The sequence below is a fragment of the Lonchura striata genome, chromosome 23 (genome assembly GCF_046129695.1).
Source record: "Lonchura striata isolate bLonStr1 chromosome 23, bLonStr1.mat, whole genome shotgun sequence".
Lineage (NCBI taxonomy): Eukaryota > Metazoa > Chordata > Aves > Passeriformes > Estrildidae > Lonchura > Lonchura striata.
Genome location: NC_134625.1, coordinates 9,264,619 through 9,285,384, shown reverse-complemented (window position 1 = coordinate 9,285,384; position 20,766 = coordinate 9,264,619). Strand labels below are relative to the sequence as shown.

The following is a 20,766-nucleotide window of genomic DNA, read 5'->3' as shown; positions in this document are numbered from 1 at the left end:
GAGGCATTTCCTGCAGCAGTCCTTGCTCCTGCAGTTCAGCTTCAATCACTCTCATCCTCTCCTGGCACCCTTGGGGATGTGTGGGTGTGCAGCCACAGCTCGTGCAGAGCTTGGCTGAAAATCAGGTTAGCCAGAAAATTGTATTTCCACTTCCTGAGATTGCCAGGGGTGGCTCTGGGGTACAAAACTGCCCCAGGAGAGAAACAACTGCCCGCCACCTTCTGCCTGAAAAGCATCAAATATTTCTGTCTTGAGCAGAGTAAGCCAGGGGTTGGTGTGACCCTGCATGGGGTGGGCTCCTCCTGCTTCAGGAGGTTGGAATTTCCTTCAGGTGGGACCTGGGGGAATGGAAGTGGCTCCAGCCAGAGCCAGATGAGCAAAGTGAAGCAGAGAAGTGTTTCCCCCATCACTAAGGGCCACTCCCGTGGGCTGTGCCAACTCTTTGTCTTGTGCAAAATATAAGGAGTGTGTCCCTCTTACCGGGAGTTTTGATAGAAATTAGAGTTTAACAGGTTGATCTATTACAAATCCATCAGTTAGGGAATTTAACAGGTTGATCTATTACAGATAGATCAATTAGGGAATTTAACAGGTTGATCTATTACAAATCCATCAATGAGGGAATTTAACAAGTTGATCTATTACAGATACATCAATTAGGGAGTTTAACAGGTTGATCTATTACAAATCCATCAATTAGGGAATTTAACAAGTTGATCTATTACAGATACATCAATTAGGGAGTTTAACAGGTTGGTCTATTACAAATCCATCAATTAGGGAGTGCTTGTTACCCCGGCTGCTGAGGTTTCACCAACACACCCAGAGCAGTATCACCCCAAAAAGTGATTTATACATGCAATTCCCCAAACTGGGAATGGTGGAGGACTTTGACACCTCCCAGAGGTGAATCTCAGCTGCAAGAAGGTGCTGAAGTGGGAAGGAGGCATCAGGCAGAGCTCAGGAGTGCTGAGGGCTCTTGGACACTGCAGCTCCTGGAGGTATGAAGCCCTAAAACCAGGGTGAAACCCCCTCATGAGGTCTCTGTCATGGCAAAAAATTGTGTCCAGACCCAAGGCAGCAGAAGAGAGATGAGATGTGACCCTGCAGGCAGGGGCAGCCCAGGCACAGCCTCCAAAATGAGGCACATTTTTCACATTTCCCTTCAAAACCTGACTGAGATGAGCAAATCTTTGCTTCCCTGTTGCTTCATGGATTTTTCTGCAGACAGACCTAAGCTCTCTGCCAGCCCCGAAAAACAAATCCACACTTTCCAACAGGCCCTGTGGGCATTTTGGGAAGGGATTCCACAGCAGGGATTAGCCCCAGGGATTATGGGCCAGAAAATTAAATTAATTAAAAAACCTGCCTTGAGCCTTGCCAGGGGCTGAGCACAAGCAGAGTTCTGGGAACTTTTGATTTGTGGAACCCTGGGTGGAAAAGCCCAAAAGTGGCAGTGCTAGCCTGTAAAACTGTTTGGTCCCAGCGTGGTCCATCAGTGATGGGTGTCTTTATTTGCTGTCTTAGAATTCTGCATATTTATGCAGCTAAAGGCCTGCGGGCCCACACGCTGGCAGCTGCAGAGCGCATGAGAGCCCTGAGGAGACTCGATGCCAAGGAGCACAGAGGAAAGGTAAAAAAGGGACAACTTTCTCCTGCAGGCACCAGGGGTTGGGATGGGAGCAGGCTTGGCGTGGCTGACAGCAAAGAAACCCTAAAAAAAAATCCAGCTCTGCCCCTCTGACAGGCTTCACTCGTGGGCAGGATTGTAAAAGTGTAATTCAGTGGCAGGGTTGTAAAATTCAGTGGCGTGGTCATAAATCACCAGGGATGAGAGTGAGCCCGTTCTTTTTTTCAGCCCATGATTCATGGAGGGATGTGAGAAAACACTGGTCCAGCAAAATATTTGTGTGTTGGCATCCAGTCTCTGAGGAGGAAGGGTTGGCAGCTTGTTTTACAGACTTGTTCTGTACCTGTTGCAATCGGGGTTTAAAAAAGGCTGGGTTTGGGTTGCCATCAAATTAAAGGCTGAAGAAGACCAGAGGGAGTCCAGCAAGAGCTGGAAATCCCCATCTCGTGTGGGATTCCAAACCATCCTGTGAGCTGTGCTCACAGCCTCCAAAATGAGGCACATTTTTCAGATTTTCCTTCAAAACCTGCCTGAGAGGAGCAAAATTCTGAAATCCTTGGGATTTCAGCCAGCACTTTCCCCACTCCTTCTTTTACACCAGCAGCTGCTGCCTTAGGATTTTAGCTTTTATATTTTTCATATATTTATAATCCTGCAATTGTTCAGTGTGTAACTCTAAAGCTTCATAGCCTGGCAGCTATTGTTCTCCCATTTTATTCAGACAAAACAATTCCTCTGTAGGCCTGGAACTCAAGAACACCTCAATGTCTCAGTCCAAAAAAATATTAACAAAAGTGAGTTGGAGAGGGGGAGCAAACTGGGAGTAAATTACTTCATTACCTGAAGCTGTAATTGGAGGATTAACCCAATATATAACATATGTAAATGGACAAAACTTATAATTGTCTAAAAAACTTGTGACCATCTTGGGTGTAGGTCATCTCATGACCTCTGGGAGGTTTTTGACTGCCCAAGGTGTATCTAATAAATAGGGTGTGTTTAATAAACACCCACTTTTATTGTGTTAATCTTGTCCAGCCTCTGTTTTGGGTGTTAGTGTGAGGTCTCAACGCTCTCTGCTGCTGTTGCAGACTGCCCTGCTGGTGGCTGTCACTGCCAGGCAGACGTTCATCGTCCACGACCTCATCCAGGCAGGAGCAGATGTCACCGCCGTGGACAACAAAGGGCAGTCAGCTTTACACCTTGCTGCAACTTATGGCTACAGCCAGGTCCTCCAGGTAGGGCAAGCTGGATGGATTTCATTGCTGGCAGGATAAAAATGCAACCAGGTGTTGATGTTGGTGTCTTTAAATAAAGGTAAGATCTCAGTTGTGAGAATCCAGAGCTTCCCTCTGGCTGCCCTGGCAGGGGTCAGGAACCCCCTGGACAGAGCCCCCAGAGACACTGGCTGTGATCTCTGGCCATGGAAAAGAGTTTTCAATCTTACAGGATCAATTACCAGCTCTGAGTGTTTGATATCAATAATAATTAAGTGTGGCACGGGTGCAAAAGTAAAATTTTAGGATTCTAGATGAGGGGTCCAAAGGGCACAAGCTGGAGGAAATTGGGTGTGCCTTGTCCTTTTTCTCCTTCTTCATGCCCTCCATGTCTCACTGTGGTGTTGGCATTTTTCTGTTGGTTCAGGCTGGGGACACACTGTCCAACGTAGGTGACAGATATTGGCACGTTCTTGTAAATGCAGCCCAGGGAGTTTCTGGTATTTAATGTTTGTCACATCCCACTGAGGGCAGAGCCCCACACGCTGCCCTGCAGGACAGAGCTGGGCAGGGCAGCAGAACATGGGAGAGATAAACAGAATAAACAACCTGGAAACCAGCACAGACCAATTATGGCTTCTGCTTTGGCAGGGGGCTGACAGACAGAGACTTTCTACAATCTCGGAATCATCAATAGCTCAGATTCTGACATGTTGGCAGTATAAAAATGCAATCAAGGATTGATGTTGGTGTCTTTAAATAAAGGCAAGATCTCAGTGAGTGATGGAGGCTCCTTGTGTCAGGGATTGATTTCCCAGGGTGGGTTTTATCCTTTTTTTAGGGCTGTGCTTGCAGCCTGTTGTTACAGAGGAAATTTCTTTAGTGGCTCTGTGAGGGGAAAGAAATTCTTTCTGCACATTACAGCTCTGCCTGTAATCTGCAGAAAGATTTAATTTAGAGCAGATTACAGCTCTAAATGTGCTGGTGGCAGTCCCCAGTGTGGCTCAGCACTGGAGGGCATTCCCCAGCCATGAGGTGTGAGCAGAGGGAGCTCTAAAACCAGGGTGAAACCCCCTCATGAGGTCTCTGTCATGGCAAAAAATTGTGTCCAGACCCAAGGCAGCAGAAGAGAGATGAGATGTGACCCTGCAGGCAGGGACAGCCCAGGCACAGCCTCCAAAATGAGGCACATTTTTCACATTTCCCTTCAAACCCTGACTGGGATGAGCAAATCTTTGCTTCCTTGTTGCTTCATGGATTTCTCTGCAGACAGAACATGCACCTGAGTTCTGTGCCAGCCTGAACAGCAAATCCACACTTTCCAACAGGCCCTGTGAGCATTTTGGGAAGGGATTCCGCAGCAGGGATTAGCCCCCTGTGAGTTTTAAATGCTTCACTATGGGCCAGAAAATGAAATTAATTTAAAAACCTGCCTTGAGCTGAGTCAGGGGCTGGGCACAGGCAGAATTTGGTGGTTCTGCTGAGCTCCCCGAGGGCAGGGGACAGGTGTGAGGTGCCAGGGGGTGCTGGCACCACGTCCAGCATTCGTTAGCTGTGCCCACACGTGCCCCAAGCGGGCAGTTAATGTGTAACACAGCCAGTTCTCTGGAAAACAGGTGTTTCCTTAAGTGGGAAAAAGGCTTTTCATCCAGGTGATGCCAACAAAGCCTCGCAGGGTGCCTTGTGGTGCTTTGGATTGCAAGGTTCCTTTGTTTGGGTTTTCTTTTGTGTTATTCTTTCTTCCTTTTTTTTTTTTTCTTTTTTTTTCTTTTTTTTTTGTTGGTCTTTTTTTGTTTGTTTTTGTTTTGTTTTGTTTTGTTTTGTTTTGTTTTGTTTTGTTTTGTTTTGGTTTTGCCTTGCCATAAAAAGGGGCAACAGGCAGAGACTCGCTCTTCGATGTGGTCAGAGCCATGAAAAGCTTTATGGTTTGTTTGTTTATTTTATTGGGGTTTTTTTTCTCTCCCTTAATGGATTAACAATCTAATCTCTAATAAGCACCTCAGAGCTAGCTGGCAATATTTGATCTGTACATATTTTGTTTTTGTTAGAAGAGGTAAGTCAAGCCCTAACCGTTCTGGGTGATCTTTCAGTGGGAGGATCCTGTCCTGAGCCTTGTCTGACTTGACATGGATGAGTCACTGCAAAAATTCTCAGCCATTAACAACTTGCTTCATTCAATCAAAAGAAATAAATAAATTCTCTGTAATAATATAGACAAGGAGCTGCTTAAGTCCATGGTGTTAAATCGATGATTTTTTTATATTAAAGAGTTTTAAAGTTTTGGTTCTCTGCTAAACCCAAGAAATTCTCAGATTCCTGGTGTTTCTGTAGCCTCACTGCCACAAGCTGAGGCTTTCACTTCACACACTGCTGCACTCTGAAAACAAAAAGTAAATAAATCCAGCCTGAGAATTGTCAGTGTTGGCAAACTTTTAGGCCATAAACTTGGGCTACATCTGTCAAGGAGAGATTTTAATTTCTCCTTGTCAAGGATCACTCAGAGCAAACATGTCCTGGTGTTACTGGTGGCTTTGCCTAATCCGGGGTGAAAGTGAAGAGTCTGGCACTCCTGAGCTGGGGGCAGAGACTGGGTTTTGCTGTCCTGAACTGAGAATCTGAAAGGAAAATTAGGTGGGAATTAGGAAACCAGGGAATGTCATCACCTTGAATGTCCCTCTTGGGAGCATTCACAGCACTGGAATCTAGAGTCAAATAATTGAAGTTAAATTATCGTTCTCTGATGTTGTTTGATTTTACATTTTGTTAGTTTGGGCTGATTTTGGCTTGCACAGTGTTCTGCTGGACTAAAATTCTGCATTTCTCTGCTGCCTCCAGGTTATCCTGGCACTGGGTTTCCCTCTGGATCTGGAAACGAAGGATTTTGAAGGTAAAAGCCTTTGCACAAGTGGGGTGAAAACCTGGATTGGATATTTCACTGCTCGTTGGGATTTGGGGGTGTGCTGGGAGGCCAAAGCAAGCTCAGAAAATGCCTGGGGGAGAGAGAGTTGTGTCTGTGCAGTCAAACACCACAAAATTCAAAGCTGCTGATGGCTCAGGGGGGATTCAATTGGAACTAAAAACATTCTGGAATGCCCCAAAAAGTGTCCATAGAGCCAGAGAAGAAACCTGAGAAAGGCTTGTGCCTCAACAACTCCTGCACAGACTGAATAAATGGTTGGATGAATGGTTGGACGACTGGTTGGATGAATGGTTGGATGAATGGTTGGATGAATGGTTGGATGACTGGTTGGATGAATGGTTGGATGAATGATTTAATGAATTATTGGGAAAATGACTGAATGAATGATTGAATGAATGATTGGATAAATGACTGAATGAATGATTGAACCAATTATTGGATAAATTATTTTATGAATGCTCTCTGTGCCAGCCCTGTCTTCTCTCTGCACAGCAGGGTTTTCCTGGCGCTGTCCTCACCTCCATCCCATGTTCTTTTCCAGGCCATACCCCTCTCCACTGTGCTGTCCTGGCTCACAACACCCTGCTGAGGGAGCAGAGCAGGCAGGCACTGAGCGAGGAGCAGCACAGGGAGCTGCAGCAGCAGAGCAGGGAGCTGGAATCCTGCATCCATCTCCTGGTGCAGACCGGAGCCTCCATCTACAGCCGGGTGAGGATGGGCTGGGTCATCCCCGGCTTTGGCTGGGAATTCTCCCCCCTTTGGTGCTCAAAACACAGGATTGGAGAAGGAACGAGCTGCTGGCACAAGGGCCAAGCCTGTTCTCCTTCCAAGGGACTGCTGGCAGGGTTTGGTGCTGCCTTTTGGAGGTCCTGAAGCAGACAAGGGACACTCAGAGGACCACTGGAGGGAGGGAGATGCTCCCCACCAGCTGCAGAGCTGGCCTGGGTTTCCTCTGATGGGTTTGTGGGATATCTCCAGCTTGTCCTGCAGAACAAGTCTTATTTAGATTGGGTTTTTTAATATTCTTTTTCTCTGGTTTTTAAATAGGATGTGAAAAGCAACAAGACAGTTCTTCATTACACAGTCCAGGACGGGAACGTCTCCCTGCTCAGGTACTTCCTGGAGCTGAACGCTTTCAAGCCCAAGGATTTTGTCAACAACAAGGTAAATTTTTGCCAGCAACAGGGTTTTTTTTAACAGAGGGAAAGGGTAAACGTTGCTAATCTGAACTTCTGTTCAACCCCAAACTACATTTTCCAGTAAACAGACAACTCACAGACAAACAGCACCTGGCTTAAATTCTGTCATGAAAAGCGGAGCCCTCTCCCAGCAGGAGATGAGAATGAGCAGGAGATAAGCAGGGAGGAGGGAGAACATGGGAAGTGGTTGCTTGAGGAGGAGCAGGAGCTTCAGATGAGGCTGAGGATGGAGCAAACAGCGCTGCAGTGCTGCAGGGTTTGACAGCAGCATGAACTGAGAGGTGGCACTGCAGGGCAGCCAGCCATGGATTCATCTCTGCTGGCAGCTGTGGCACCACAGGAAGGACCCAGCCCCTGTTTCTGTCAAGGTCTGGGAATGCAGAATCAATTCCCTCTGGCTGCCCTGGCAGGGTCAGGAACCCCCCTGGACAGAGCCCCCAGAGACACTGGCTGTGATCTCTGGCCATGGAAAAGAGTTTTCAATCTTACAGGATCAATTACCAGCTCTGAGTGTTTGATATCAGTAATAATTAAGTGTGGCACGGGTGCAAAAGTAAAATTTTAGGATTCTAGATGAGGGGTCCAAAGGGGACAGGACGGAGGAAATTGGGTGTGCCTTGTCCTTTTTCTCCTTCTTCATGCCCTCCATGTCTCACTGTGGTGTTGGCATTTTTCTGTTGGTTCAGGCTGGGGACACACTGTCCAACGTAGGTGACAGATATTGGCACGTTCTTGTAAATCCAGCCCAGGGAGTTTCTGGTATTTAATGTTTGTCACATCCCACTGAGGGCAGAGCCCCACACGCTGCCCTGCAGGACAGAGCTGGGCAGGGCAGCAGAACATGTGAGAGATAAACAGAATAAACAACCTGGAAACCAGCACAGACCAATTCTGCTTTGGCAGGGGGCTGAAAGAGACTTTCTACAATCTCAGAATCATCAATACCTCAGATTCCGACATCAAGGGACATGGAGATTCTTTCTGCCTTAAACATTATTTGTGATTTTCTGGCACAGCCATGCCTAGGCTGGGTAAAGCAAGCTGGAAACCTCCCCAGTGCTGCCCCACAGCTCAGCTCGGAGCAGATCCCCTGCACTGATCATCTCTACAGGCAGCAGCTCCACCCAGACAAAAATCCTGACATTCCTGGGAGCGGAGCCACCACTGCCCACCAGAGCTTTGGGACAGGCTGCCCCTCTCAGCAGGGCTGAGGGGGTGATCCTGGCTGCTCTGCCCTTCTCTTTTGAGGAAGGAGACAAGCCTGGGGGTCCCTGGGTTCATCTCAGCAGTCCCAGCCTTGCTTGTGCTCCCCAGAGCTTGTGTCCCTCAGGGGGGAACTGAATTTCTCTGTCAGCTCCATTGCTTGTCAAAGGGCAGCTTCATTTCTTTTACCCCTCCAGATTTGGACTGGAGAAAACCTATTTTGGGCTGTGTTTGTGGGTAATGGCACCGAGCTGGTGTTTTTCTGTCCAGTGAAGGGCTTTTCACTGCATTCCATCCGTATCTTTGAGGACCCTTCAGGCAGGTGAGAGCCTGTCCATGGGAGTCTCTGTTGTCTCTTGATCACAGTCCTGGGGGAGCTTCCTCCTGTGATAGGATCACTCAGAGTCTTCAGTCTTGTTGCTGGGCTGTCTGGGGCAGGGAGAAATGAGAAATCCTGGGTTTTTTGGCTCTTCAAAGAGTGAAGAAGCCAAGGAAGCAGCCACGTTGAGGTTTCCCTGGCTCACCCACTGCTTGTGCTTGTCTCACTCCAAATCTGTTTCCGTGGCATTTTCACAATGAGGAAAATATTGAAGCCTTGGAGGTGTTTTTCATTTGGAGGATTCCTGGAGCCCACTTTGTCTCAAATGAGACCTATTAAAGTCAGCCTGAGGCTTCAAGGTCAGGCCTTGTCAGATTGTCTCATTATCTTAGCCCATGCCTGGATGGGGAAGCTCTAAAGTGCAGAACTTTCCATTTTAACAAGAAATCCTGTAAAGAGCTTGTAACCATCCCTTGGCTTTGTGGGATAATAAACTTGACAAGGATCTGCTTGTTCAGGGCTTGTAAAACATGCCTTGTCTGAGAAAAACTGTTAAAATTCTGCAATTTTATTTTCTGCTTCACTTCTCCCTGATGTCTCAGTGGTTAACAGGACCTGAAAATCACATTTTTCATCTCACATTTGAACAACTGGAATACTAACACAGGCTGCAGTTTGTGGACAACCATTCCAATGCCATGACAAACCCATGATTGTTTCTGAGAGGGGAAAAAAAAAGAAAAAACAAGCAGCTGCCTCAATGAGACTAAAAATACCTCACCTTGTGCTTTTGTTTATCAGCTTTTTCTCATTTACAGCCGTTACCAGTCATACCTGACCAGACAGGGCACAGATTTCTCCACGGTCTGGTGGCCCCAGAGCTTCTGCAGCACCCTCCATCCATGGCTGCCTTCACAGCCAGCTCTGTCCTTGCTGTGCAAATCCTCTCACTGGAACCAATCCATGCCTGAATTTGGGAATTTGAATCTTCCTGGCACTTGGAAGTGTGGGAAAAGTGGGGATGTGTGGAGCACAAATGGGACTGGTGGTGTGGGGCTTTGTGTGGTGGGCAGCAGTGTGATGTGTTGGGTGTCTAAAATCCAATTTTGCATATTGTATTGTTATAATTTTATGTTTCCCAGTGAAATATTTTCATGCTTGTTGCACTCTTCTCTTTTTTCACTAATTCCCCAGTCTCTGTTTCCACAAGGATGTGATTTAGGGAATGACTTCAGAGCAGTTTTAAGGTGGGATTTCAGTACAATCATACAAGAGGCTGTGATTTAGGGAGTGATTCCAGAGCAGTTTTAAGGGGGATTTCAGAGCAACCAGGCTATGATTTAGGGGGGATCTCAGCAATCAGGGACTGTTCCTGCCTCAGGGCTATTAATCACCCAAATGCATCAAACCCCCCCAGTTTGTGGTGCTCTTTCAAAGAAAAAAAAAATCTGAATCCACAAACCTCCTGCCTGGGAGAAGCAGAGCAGAGATCCTCCCTCACCTCCTGATGACAAATCCCATGAGGATTCTTCTCTCATTTCACACCTCCATTTCGAGGATGATTCTGGGGAGATGGCACAGCTCACCAGGGGATTTAGCTGGGGTTTTTACTCCATTTTTTCCCCCTTCTCCCTGCTTTAGGCCCATGGCAACACAGCCCTGCACATGGCAGCTGCTTTGCCTGGTGGCAAGAACCAGAAGGAAATCATCCAGCTGCTCCTGGAGCACGGGGCAGACCCCAGCATCCGAAATTTGGACAATGACCAGCCAATCCACATGGCCCCTCCTGGAAAAGCTGGGGATCAGGTAAGGGATCCCCACTGCTGCTCTCCCCTAACACACCTGCACGCTCCAGGGGTGGCTGGGTTTCATGCTTGCAGGTGTAAAAATATTCCTGGTGTATTTGGATGTTTATTTAGTTGCACGTGTACACATAAATAATCGTGTGTGTGAGTGTTTTGGGGTGGCTCAGATGGTGCTTCCTGAAATCCCACATTTTTTTGGCAGGTCAGGCATTTGCTGAAGAAAGGGAAAGTCACACCTGCATTCAACTCCTGCCACAGAAATGCCAGATCCTGAGTTCTCTGCAATTTATGGAACAGCTTCACCTACTCCAGCTTCTGCCTCCTATAAAAACTGTGAGGGTGGTTCTGCAGCACATCCCTGCTCCTGCAGGCTCCCACCAGGGTGGGGTGGGAGTGTTTCTCAACCTGTGGCCACGAGCAGCACGTCAGACAGCAGAAGATGAGCTTTCAAATGGTCGAAAACTCAATTTTGGTAACAGAGAACACCAACAAACCTCCAGCAAGGAGGTGAGCGAATCGAGTAGCTGCTACATAAATAAGTAAATATTACAAATCATTTCAAAGCACAGGCAAGCTTTGAAACCCTTGGGGCTGACAGAGCACAGGGTGACAGTTTGGCTCCAAAAGGTTGAGAAATGCTGCTCTGAGACACCCCCAAGCTGTGCCTCTGGCTGGGCCTGCACACAGGGAGTGCTGGAAATGCTGCACCTCTGTGGTGTGCAGTTCCCACTGCCCCTGCTCCCCTGGGAATGCAGGATCCTCAGGGGGAAAAAGCCTGGATGGAGAACTTGGGTCAACCCTGGCTGGATTTCACCCGGGGGGATGGACACCCAAAGCCAGGAGCTGCACGGGAGGGTCCTGCAAGCTGGAATTCCCATTCTCAGCACTTTGGGAGGGCTCTGGAGCAGCTCCCCTCAGCCAGCCCAGGGAAAGAAAGAGCTGCTGTGAGAGCAAGGGCATGGGGCAGGTTTGTGTGATCCTGAGGGGAGACTCCAATCCAATCCAGCCCAATCCAATCCAGTCCAATCCAATCCAATCCAGTCCAATCCAATCCAATCCAATCCAATCCAATCCAATCCAATCCAATCCAATCCAATCCAATCCAATCCAATCCAATCCAATCCAGTCCAATCCAATCCAATCCAATCCAGTCCAATCCAATCCAATCCAGTCCAATCCAGCCCAATCCAATCCAGTCCAATCCAATCCAATCCAATCCAATCCAATCCAATCCAATCCAATCCAATCCAATCCAATCCAGTCCAATCCAATCCAATCCAATCCAATCCAATCCAATCCAGTCCAATCCAATCCAATCCAACCCAACCCAATCCAATCCAATCCAATCCAATCCAATCCAATCCAATCCAGCCCAATCCAATCCAATCCAGTCCAATCCAATCCAATCCAATCCAATCCAACCCAACCCAATCCAATCCCATGAATGCAATCCCATCCAATCCCACCCAATCCCATCCCATCCAATCCCATCCAATGCAATGTAATCCAACCCAATCCCATCCAACCCAATCCCATCTCATCCAATCCAATGCAATCCCATCCAAACCAATCCCATCCCATCCCATTCCATGGATCCCATCCCATCAATCCCATCCCATCCCATCCCATCCCATCAATCCCATTCCATCCCATCAATCCCATCCCACCTCACCCCATTCCATGGATCCCATGGATCCCATAGATCCCATGGATCCCATGGATCCCATCCCATCCCATCCCATCCCATCCCATCCCATCCCATCCCATCAATCCCATCAATGCCATCCCAGCCTCCAGCTCTGGGGGCACAGAACAGCTCTGGAAGCCCCTCAGGTGGGAGCTCACCTCACCGGTGTGGGAGCCAGAGAATCCCCGAGGTCTCCAAGAGCTCTTGGGGCAGGGATGGGCTCTGGGTGCGTGGTCAGGGTGTGGGGGTGCTCTCCTGCTCCCATTCCCACCTGGGAAGGGTTTGGCAGGATCTTTGGAGGTTTCTGTGAAATGGTTTGTGAATTGCTGTGCAGTCAGTGACTCTGCAGGGCCGTGTTTCGTGTTTGGGCAGAGGCTGGCCCGTGCTGGGGCTCACTCTGAGCTGTGCTTTGGGATTTTGCTGCTCTCCCGGCGTGCACAGGTGCTGTTCTCCAGCAGGATGAGCAGAGAGGTGAAGGGCACAGCTCCTAAACCACTGCAGCCACTTCCTTGAGCACCGCTGGCTGCCTCGGTGGGATTTCCTGAGGCACTCCTGGAGTGTTTGAACAACTGACACCACCAAAAGCTCTTAAGAAATGCAGAGATCTCGATTTGCCAGCCCTCCTCTCTGCTCTTGGGCCATTGCCTCTCACTACATGTACCTACAATCCTGCTGACAGAGAAGCAGACGTGTATTTGCATGTGTTTGCATAAATTTTCATGTATCTGAGCACAGGCCAGCAAAAGCCTGTGCTGTCTCACTGGGAAGGATGGTACAATGAGCCCTGAAAGGAGTGAGAAGTGTATCAGGGATTTAGTACCCTGTGGATGAAATATTCATTTCTGGAACCTGCAGCAGCACAACTGTCAAACTGTGAGCAGCACGTGGCACATGAAACTGTAAAAAGCTCTTTGTCACCTAGAAATATCTGTAAGGTAAATTAAATCCTTTGGCAGCAAGTGAAAAAAAAAAAAAATACAAGAGATTTTTTTCCTCCAGTGGTTTTTCTCTTTATTCTGTCATCTCTTGGGTATCAGTGGGAGTCTGGAATCATCCCAATCTCCAGAGTATCAGGGGAAATATCCTTTTAGGGGTGGAATGTGGCTCCATTAAAGCATCACCCTGGCAGCTGGTGCTGCTGGGTGAGGTTTGCAGTGGGAAGAGCCCACAGGATTTCTTCTCTCTGTGCTCAGCTTCCCAAAGCTCAGCCACAGAGATCAGCCAAAATCCACAGGCTGCTCCTGTTGGGCTGGAGCCACCAGAACTTTGGGAGCTGCTGCTTCCCCCTGTGTGTAAAACAATTTTCCTTTTCCCAATTCCTGGCCTGGCTGTGAAGAAAATCACTTTTAAATCTCAAACCTGTCCTGAGTGTCTTCTCTAGCAGGGTGAATTTCACTGATTTAAGCAGTTCACAGTTCACCCCTCAATTTTTTATTGCTCTTTCTGGGGAAATGTAACTTCTCAAAGCTCAGCCTTGCTGGCAGTGTGTGATATCCCTTTATTTGCACAGTTTATCTCTTCCTACCCGTGGCTTTGGATAAATTGTTAATAACAAAGGCTCCTTATCACCAAACAAACGTTCTGAAGTGGCACCAGAGAAAAGCTGTCAGTCGGCTGGCAAGTGAAACTTTCAGATCAAATTCTCTATTAGAGAAGCTGAAAATAAGAGCCTTTTCTCTGGAACTGCGGGTGACTTCTGGAGTTATTCATGGCTTTGTAAGCACGAGATGATCCTCGGGTTTGTGTTTCTAAAGGCAGCCAGGGCTTCACCTGGCAGGCACAGATGAAATGCCAGCCTTGCAGCAGAGCCAGCTCTGCTTCAGGTGTTTCCTTTAACTCCTTTTTACTTTTGGGAGGCATAAAGGAGGGAAAGAATACATTTCTCACAGCCAGAAAACACACAATCCACCTTTGAGTGGCTCCTCTGTTGTGCTTTTTTCCCTTTCTTGTGTCAACAAGGCCTTGTGTCAACAGCCAGCAAGCTTCTACTTGTCCTGAGTGTGTCCCTGGGGCTGTTGACAGGGAGGTGGGGACAGCATCTCAAACATATTTGAGTCTGGCACTGGGGGGGATTGCAAAACCACTGGAGAAGGAGCAGCAGGGAAAGAGGGAGAAGCTGCAGGGGATGGGAAGGTGCTGCTGATGTGATGGAAGCTGACACAACCTGGAGATTTTGCTGGAAATATCTTTGCCTCCTCTACTGAGGAGGGATTTTTTTTTTTTTTTTTTTGGCCTGGATCAGGCACGATCCAAGGATAAGGGTGGGATTTAGGGTGGTTTTAGTGCTGACATTGCCACATGGCTGTGCCCAGCAGTGGGATGGGCACAACCACAGCCCTTGCACGGGGCAGTCCTGGGGAGGATCCACACCACAGGATATTGATAAGTGTGCAATCTGCCAATAACCTGTCAGAATTACACAGCTGGAGGTCAGAGAGACCCTGTCAGACCCTGACACTGGCCCTCCTTGCTTAGGCTGCTGCTGTGAGATGTGTTCTTGAGTGCTTGAAACCTTTATTTCTCATTTCATGATGCCCTTTTACCCCCAGAGAGCATCTCCCTGGCTCTGCTAAGCTCAGGCCAACCTTGCCAAGTTATGGCGAGGATGTGGGCACCCCGTTTCCTCTAGGAGCCTCCAATTTCTTGCCTCAGCCTTATCTCCTGGCTTTTTCTTGTTGCTGAAAAGGGGTTCTGACATGTGGCTCGAGGTATGCCCACTGCTGAGGCAGCAGGCAGGAGCAGCTGGCACTGGGTGAGCTCTGGGGCAGAATTTCAGCCCTTCAGTGCCCCAAAATATCACTCAGGGGCTGAAGCAGCTGCCAGCACTGCTAAAATGACACTTGGTGGGGTGTCCCTGCACAGGGGTGATCACACCTTTAACTGCTGCAAAGTTACAGCTCTTTATAATTGATATAATGATATATATTTCTTGCTGTGACCTCATGAATTTATCACTTGGGCTAGTGCTGAGATTAATCAGGAGAGAAGAGGAGATATTATTTCAAGGTGCCAAAATATTTTTAAGCACGTTTTAAGAAAAAAACCCTTACATAAGGGAAAGGAGCTGGAAAGGTTTTCAGTTCAGGATGAGATGAGCAAACAGCTGGATAGAATTCATATTTCTCTTCACAGGTGTAGTTATTTTCTCTTTTTTGTGGAATTTAATATGAAGAGATGCTTCTTGCTTTCTTCCCAGTCTGGGTGCTCAGCTGAGAAGCTGAGTTTGCCTCACCAAGAGGAGGCAAGACAAAATGTTAGAAAGGTCTGGGTTTGGGCAAGAAGCAGGAAACCCTCAGGTATCACAATTTCCCTATTATCTACTCCTTTTAAAAAATAAATCATTTAGCTCCTATTCAGTTGATTATGCTGAAAATCTTTTATCAACAGTCCAAACCTGACCAAAAGCTGCCAAACAACAAATCTCTCACTGAGAATCTGCCTCCACTGGTGCTGAGCAGCAGCCAGAGAAGTTTGGCTCTGGATTTGACCTCTGAGGGGCCATGGGCTAAACCCTGGTGTGGCAAACACCACAAGAAATGTTTTCCTTTCCTGCCAGAACAACTGGGAAATGTCACCAGGGCAGCCTGAGCTGCAGCAGAGGGTGAGGAGCTGCAGATCCAGCTTGGAGCTGGGTGATGCACAGAGTTCTCTGGGAGAAGCTGGATGCTGGATTCAATAAGGACATTTTATCTGCTGGAAAGGGTGAGTGAGAGCTTTCACGTCACTCAATAGGCTGCTGAAAATCTCATCCTCACCCCTGTGAGAACAGGGTCAGCAGCCTGGCTCAGAGCAGAGGAGAAAAGCACTGAGCTTGAGCACATGAAAAATGACCATGCTTCAGCATTTGCACCAAATGATTTATTTGTATCAAAAAGAGCTGCTTTAATGACAAGTGTTTGATAAGGCAGCTTGAGATTTATTTTTAAAAAAAGAGCAACAATGAAAAAAAAAACAAGGAAAAAAACCCCACCAAACCACCACACCAACAACAAAACACCCCTGACCGTAGATCAATGTAGTGACAGCATCGTGTAAAAAATGTGTAAGTAGTGAAGAATAAACTGGGCTGTGTTAGGCAGCACAACTTTGCATAGTTCACGGGCAATTTAATCAGATTTGGCTAGAGTGGATGTGTGAAACCACAGTGCCCATTAGCTGTAGCAAATGTCACAGCTCCTGTCCCTCCTGAAGAAGTCCTCGGCCAGGGGTGGCAGGAGCTCGGCGCAGTCCGTGCTGGGGGAGGGGAAGCTCTGCGGGCCCCTGCTGTCCCTGCCACAGGCTGGGCAGCAGCAGGCAGGGCTGGGCAGGGGGCACGGGGGGTGGCAGGGCCACTCCTCCATGGGGCAGCTGTAGGGTGGGCTGGGGGTCAGCGGGGTGAGGGGAGAGAGCTGGGCAGGAGAGCAGCTGGAGTTCCACGGGCTGGGCAGGTCGGCTGGGCTGGGCGAGCTGGCAGCCTGGAGTGGAGAGAGAGAGAAACACAAAAAAGAGGGGAAAAAAGAGATTTCAGGGAAATGTGGCCAGCAGAATCCCTGTGCTGTTGCCTTTCTCATCTGGCTGCCCAGGGAGACCCTGGGGACCTAAACCCAAAGGCAGTTTGTTTTTGTAGGGACAATCCTTGCCCAGGGAGATCCTGGAGGTCTAAACCCAAAGGCAGTTTCTGTTAGCAGGGATAATCCCTGCTCAGGTAGATCCTGGGGACCTAAACCCAAAGGCAGATTCTGTTTCTAAGGACAATTCCTGCCCAGGGAGATCCTGGAGGTCTAAACCCAAAGGCAGTTTCTGTTTCTAAGGAAAATCCCTGCCCAGGAAAATTCTGGAGGTCCAAACCCAAAGACAGTTTTTGTTTGTAGGGACAATTGTGCCTGGGGAGATCTTGGAGGTCTAAACCCAAAAGCAGTTTTTGTTAGCAGGGACAATCCCTGCCCAGGGAGATCCTACAGGTCTAAACCCAAGAGCAGTTTCTGTTTGTAGGGACAATCCCTGCCCAGGAAGATTCTGCAGGTCTAAACCCAAAGACAGTTCCTGTTTGTAGGGACAACCCCTAGTAGGAACTGTGCTTCTATTTGCACAAAATCTACAGATGTAGAATCTAGAAGGGATATTCCCCATCCTGCAGCCTCTCCCAGTTTATCTGGGGCTCCCCGTGGGAAAGCATTCAGAGCCCATGAGCATCCCAGACTCCCAAAATCAGCCGGATTCCCACATTGCTGCTGCTCTGCCCCAGGAGGGGACCCCCTTTCCCCCTGGGGACAGCTGTGGCTGCTCCCCCGGGTCCCAGAGCTCACCAGGCCCTGGTTGAAGCAGAGCTGGACTGGCTGGAAGGGGTCTGGGGCGTAGTGGGAGGATGGCTGGAAGGCACTGAAGGCTGCCTCGGAGGGTGCATCCGACTGCAGGCAGGAATCTATCAGCTGCTCCAGGTACCCAGGGCTCTCCTCACAGGAGAGGCAGCTGGAAAACTGCCAGGGCGGGCAGCAGCTGGGCACAGGAGGGATGGCTTCTGCTTCAAAAGGTTCTAGGAGAGAAAGGAGCAAATTCATCAGCGCCTGGGCAGGTTTCAGTGCTCTCCTGTGCTCAGTAACCCTGTGGGTTTAGACTTTCAAACAGGCCTTTCAAGGGCAAGGTGGATTTTGTAGGAAAGCAGAAACCACGAGGGAGATGCTCCAAAGCAGGTGAATAACTCAGGGAATGCAGCCCCACAGCTATAAAGCTCTTTGACTGCTGGAAACTCTTGTGGCCCCAGGTATTTTGGACAAGGATCCACCTGGAAACTCCCTCAGACTCTTCACCCTGTGGCCAGGCAGTGATTTGTGCTCCCCAGCCTGGCAGGTGTCCCTTTGCCTCATCTCCAGACCCAGGGCAGCTACACCTGCAGGAAAAAGGGGATTACAGGAGGATAATTTGCTTTTTCATCCTCCAAACAGCCAGACAGGAGATGAAATTCTGAGCAGAACAAACAGAGCAAGCCAGGGCTGATGTGGCACTGTGACTATGAAGTGCTGCTGGCCAAAGGGTGAGCTCCTGGAAAGCTCAGAGCAGATCTGACTTTTCAGAATTATTATCTTTTCACACCAAGTTCCACGTGAAGGGCACAGGTCTGAAATGCACATTGCAGGGTCAAAGGTGGCAGCGTTTAGCTGGCTGTGGAGAGTGAGAAACACCCAAAATACATAAACTGATGGAGGCTTTCCAGCCTGGAAAGGCTTTGGCGTGTCAGCTTTGGCGTGTCTCACGTTTCTTTATTAACATAAGCAAATGGATCCCCAGCTATCGATGATTTAACAATTTCCTTGTCCATGCAATGCGTGCACTCACACCTGCCCAGCCTTTCCTCTGTGCTTTGGCCGGGGATAATTGAAGGATCTGCGAGCCCAAAGCGCCCCTCCCCTCACCCCTTCCCCCTTTTCCTTGGATATTGGCGGGCAGGAGGAGGAAACTCTTGGTGCTGTTGAAAATCTGGTATTTCTCTGGCTCCTGTGGATGCTGGCAGGAGAGGGAGGAGAGAACAGAGCCCAGCCAGGGGCTCCAGGGAACGCTCAGGGCCCCCACAGCCAATGCTGCCCTCGGGACGAGCATCCCTTCCCATCCCTTCCTGGAGGGAATGGAATTCCCTGCTGGGGGAGGAATAACCTCAGCAAGGAGAGCACCCAGCTCAGGGATGGAATTCCCTGCTGGGGGAGGAATAACCTCAGCAAGGAGAGCACCCAGCTCAGGGATGCAATTCCCTGCTGGGGGAGGAATAACCTCAGCAAGGAGAGCACCCAGCTCAGGGATGGAATTCCCTGCTGGAGGAGGAATAACCTCAGCAAGGAGAGCACCCAGCTCAGGGATGCAATTCCCTGCTGGAGGAGGAATAACCTCAGCAAGGAGAGCACCCAGCTCGGGGATGGAATTCCCTGCTGGAGGAGGAATAACCTCAGCAAGGAGAGCACCCAGCTCGGGGATGGAATTCCCTGCTGGGGGAGGAATAACCTCAGCAAGGAGAGCACCCAGCTCAGGGATGGAATTCCCTGCTGGGGGAGGAATAACCTCAGCAAGGAGAGCACCCAGCTCAGGGATGGAATTCCCTGCTGGGGGAGGAATAACCTCAGCAAGGAGAGCACCCAGCTGCTCGTCTGCATCCTCGCAGGCGCTGATTGGCTTCCAACAAGGGCTGGGAAGGCTCAGGGCTGTGGGAAAATTTGGGAATGGGGCGGGAAGGGCCGTGTGGATGGGCTTCGTACCAACCTGGGTGAGGCGGAGACACAGACTCTGCAAACTGGATGTTGCTGCTGCTGCTGCTGTCCCAGGGAACCTGAGCAAGGAGAAGGGAAGGAGAGGAGCTGTGGCACGGAGCAAGGTGAGTCTGGATTTCAGAGAAAACTCTTTAAATAAACCTGATTTCCCTCCTTGTTCTGGCTGGGAAAACCTCCCCGGCATCAAGATTAGATGAATAACAGGATTAGAACATTAGATGAAGAACATTAGATTAGATGAATAACATTAGATTAGAACATGAGACGAATAAAAGGATTTTTCCTGTTATTCAGGATGTTCATGTGCATAACAAGATTTTTCCTGGTGGCAGCCAGGATTTTTCCTGGCAGGATTTTTCCTGGGAACCACAGCACCCACCCGGTGTAAAGCCCCTGGATCAGCTCCGTGCTGAGGGTTATTTTTTTTTTTGCTGCATTCCCAATTTTTACAGAGCTGCCTCTGCAACTAATGTGTCTTCACTTCCAGGAGCGTGAATTCCACAGTGGAGAGAACCCCAGGGAATTCCTAGGGATGGATATTACTGGGAATGAGCAATTAACTACAGGTATCACATCAGACTGGATTGATGTCATTTGGTTGATCTACAGGATGTAGAAGGGACATTCCCCATCCTGCAGCCTCTCCCAGTTTATTTGGGGCTCCCCATGGGAGAACCAGCTCTGGCAGAGCTCCTCGAAAAAGGGACAGCTTCGTTTTTTAAGGAATGCTGAAGCAAGACAAATCGACCACTTCTAGGATCCTGACCTGCTGGAAGGAAGAAGTCCACCCCAAAAGGAGTTTTGTTGTTTGGGGGCCAGGATTTTACCCTGCAAGTACAAATACTGGTGGGGTTTCTCCCCCTCAGTTTTAATTCGTACAACCCTCCACTTCATCTCCTTTATTCCAGATGCTCTCCAGTGAACAGCTCATTTCCCTGGCAACAACTTCCCAGCACATCCCGTGCATTTAATCCCTTAAAGGGTGTCTCTCTGGGCTTTTTGTCCCTGCTGCAGATGTGACCAGGCAGAGATGGAGTCCCCAGGCTGAGCTTTTCTCAGCACACAGCCCAAAGCCTCGGGGGTTTTGGGGCGGGCCATCCCTCGTGCAGGTCACCGAGGTGACTTCCCTCCCTGCCACTTTTCACTTTTTCCTCTGTGGGCACCGCAGGGGTTGTGGGAAGTGCTGGTGGGAAGTGAAAACCGGTTCCACACAGCCCTGGGACACCTGGCAGTGATGGGGAGGCTGCTGCTCGTGGGGCTGCAGGAGAGGAGTGACCCAGCGTCCCCAAAACCTGACAATTCTCTTCACCCAGACCCCTCTGCCCCTGGATCTCAGGCTGATTTTTGTGCCATCACCTGCAACTAAGTGAAATAAATTTCAGGAGCCGAAATCTGAAAGGCTTCGAGAGCTGCTGTGTCATGAACCAGGAAGAAATATTGATTTGCCAAGCTCTTTATGCAAATCCCTGGAGTGGCTGGAGCTGGAGGAATCCTACAAAGGCTGGAAGAGGGAATGAGAGGGAATGTGCACCTGTGTGTGCACACAGAGCTCCA

At 49.0% G+C, this 20,766-nt stretch overlaps 1 protein-coding gene across 1 annotated transcript; it reads left to right on the top strand.

Annotated features, from left to right (window-relative positions):
- Nucleotides 1-1,561: 1,561 nt before the first annotated feature.
- On the top strand, nucleotides 1,562-10,567 carry LOC116184458 (NF-kappa-B inhibitor delta). The gene is made up of 7 exons (XM_031506857.2): nucleotides 1,562-1,633; nucleotides 2,722-2,868; nucleotides 5,683-5,734; nucleotides 6,309-6,475; nucleotides 6,815-6,931; nucleotides 10,130-10,294; nucleotides 10,496-10,567. The coding sequence occupies exons 1-7, from the start codon at nucleotides 1,589-1,591 to the stop codon at nucleotides 10,565-10,567; spliced, it is 765 nt and encodes a 254-aa protein (XP_031362717.2). The 5' UTR covers nucleotides 1,562-1,588.
- Nucleotides 10,568-20,766: the final 10,199 nt, after the last annotated feature.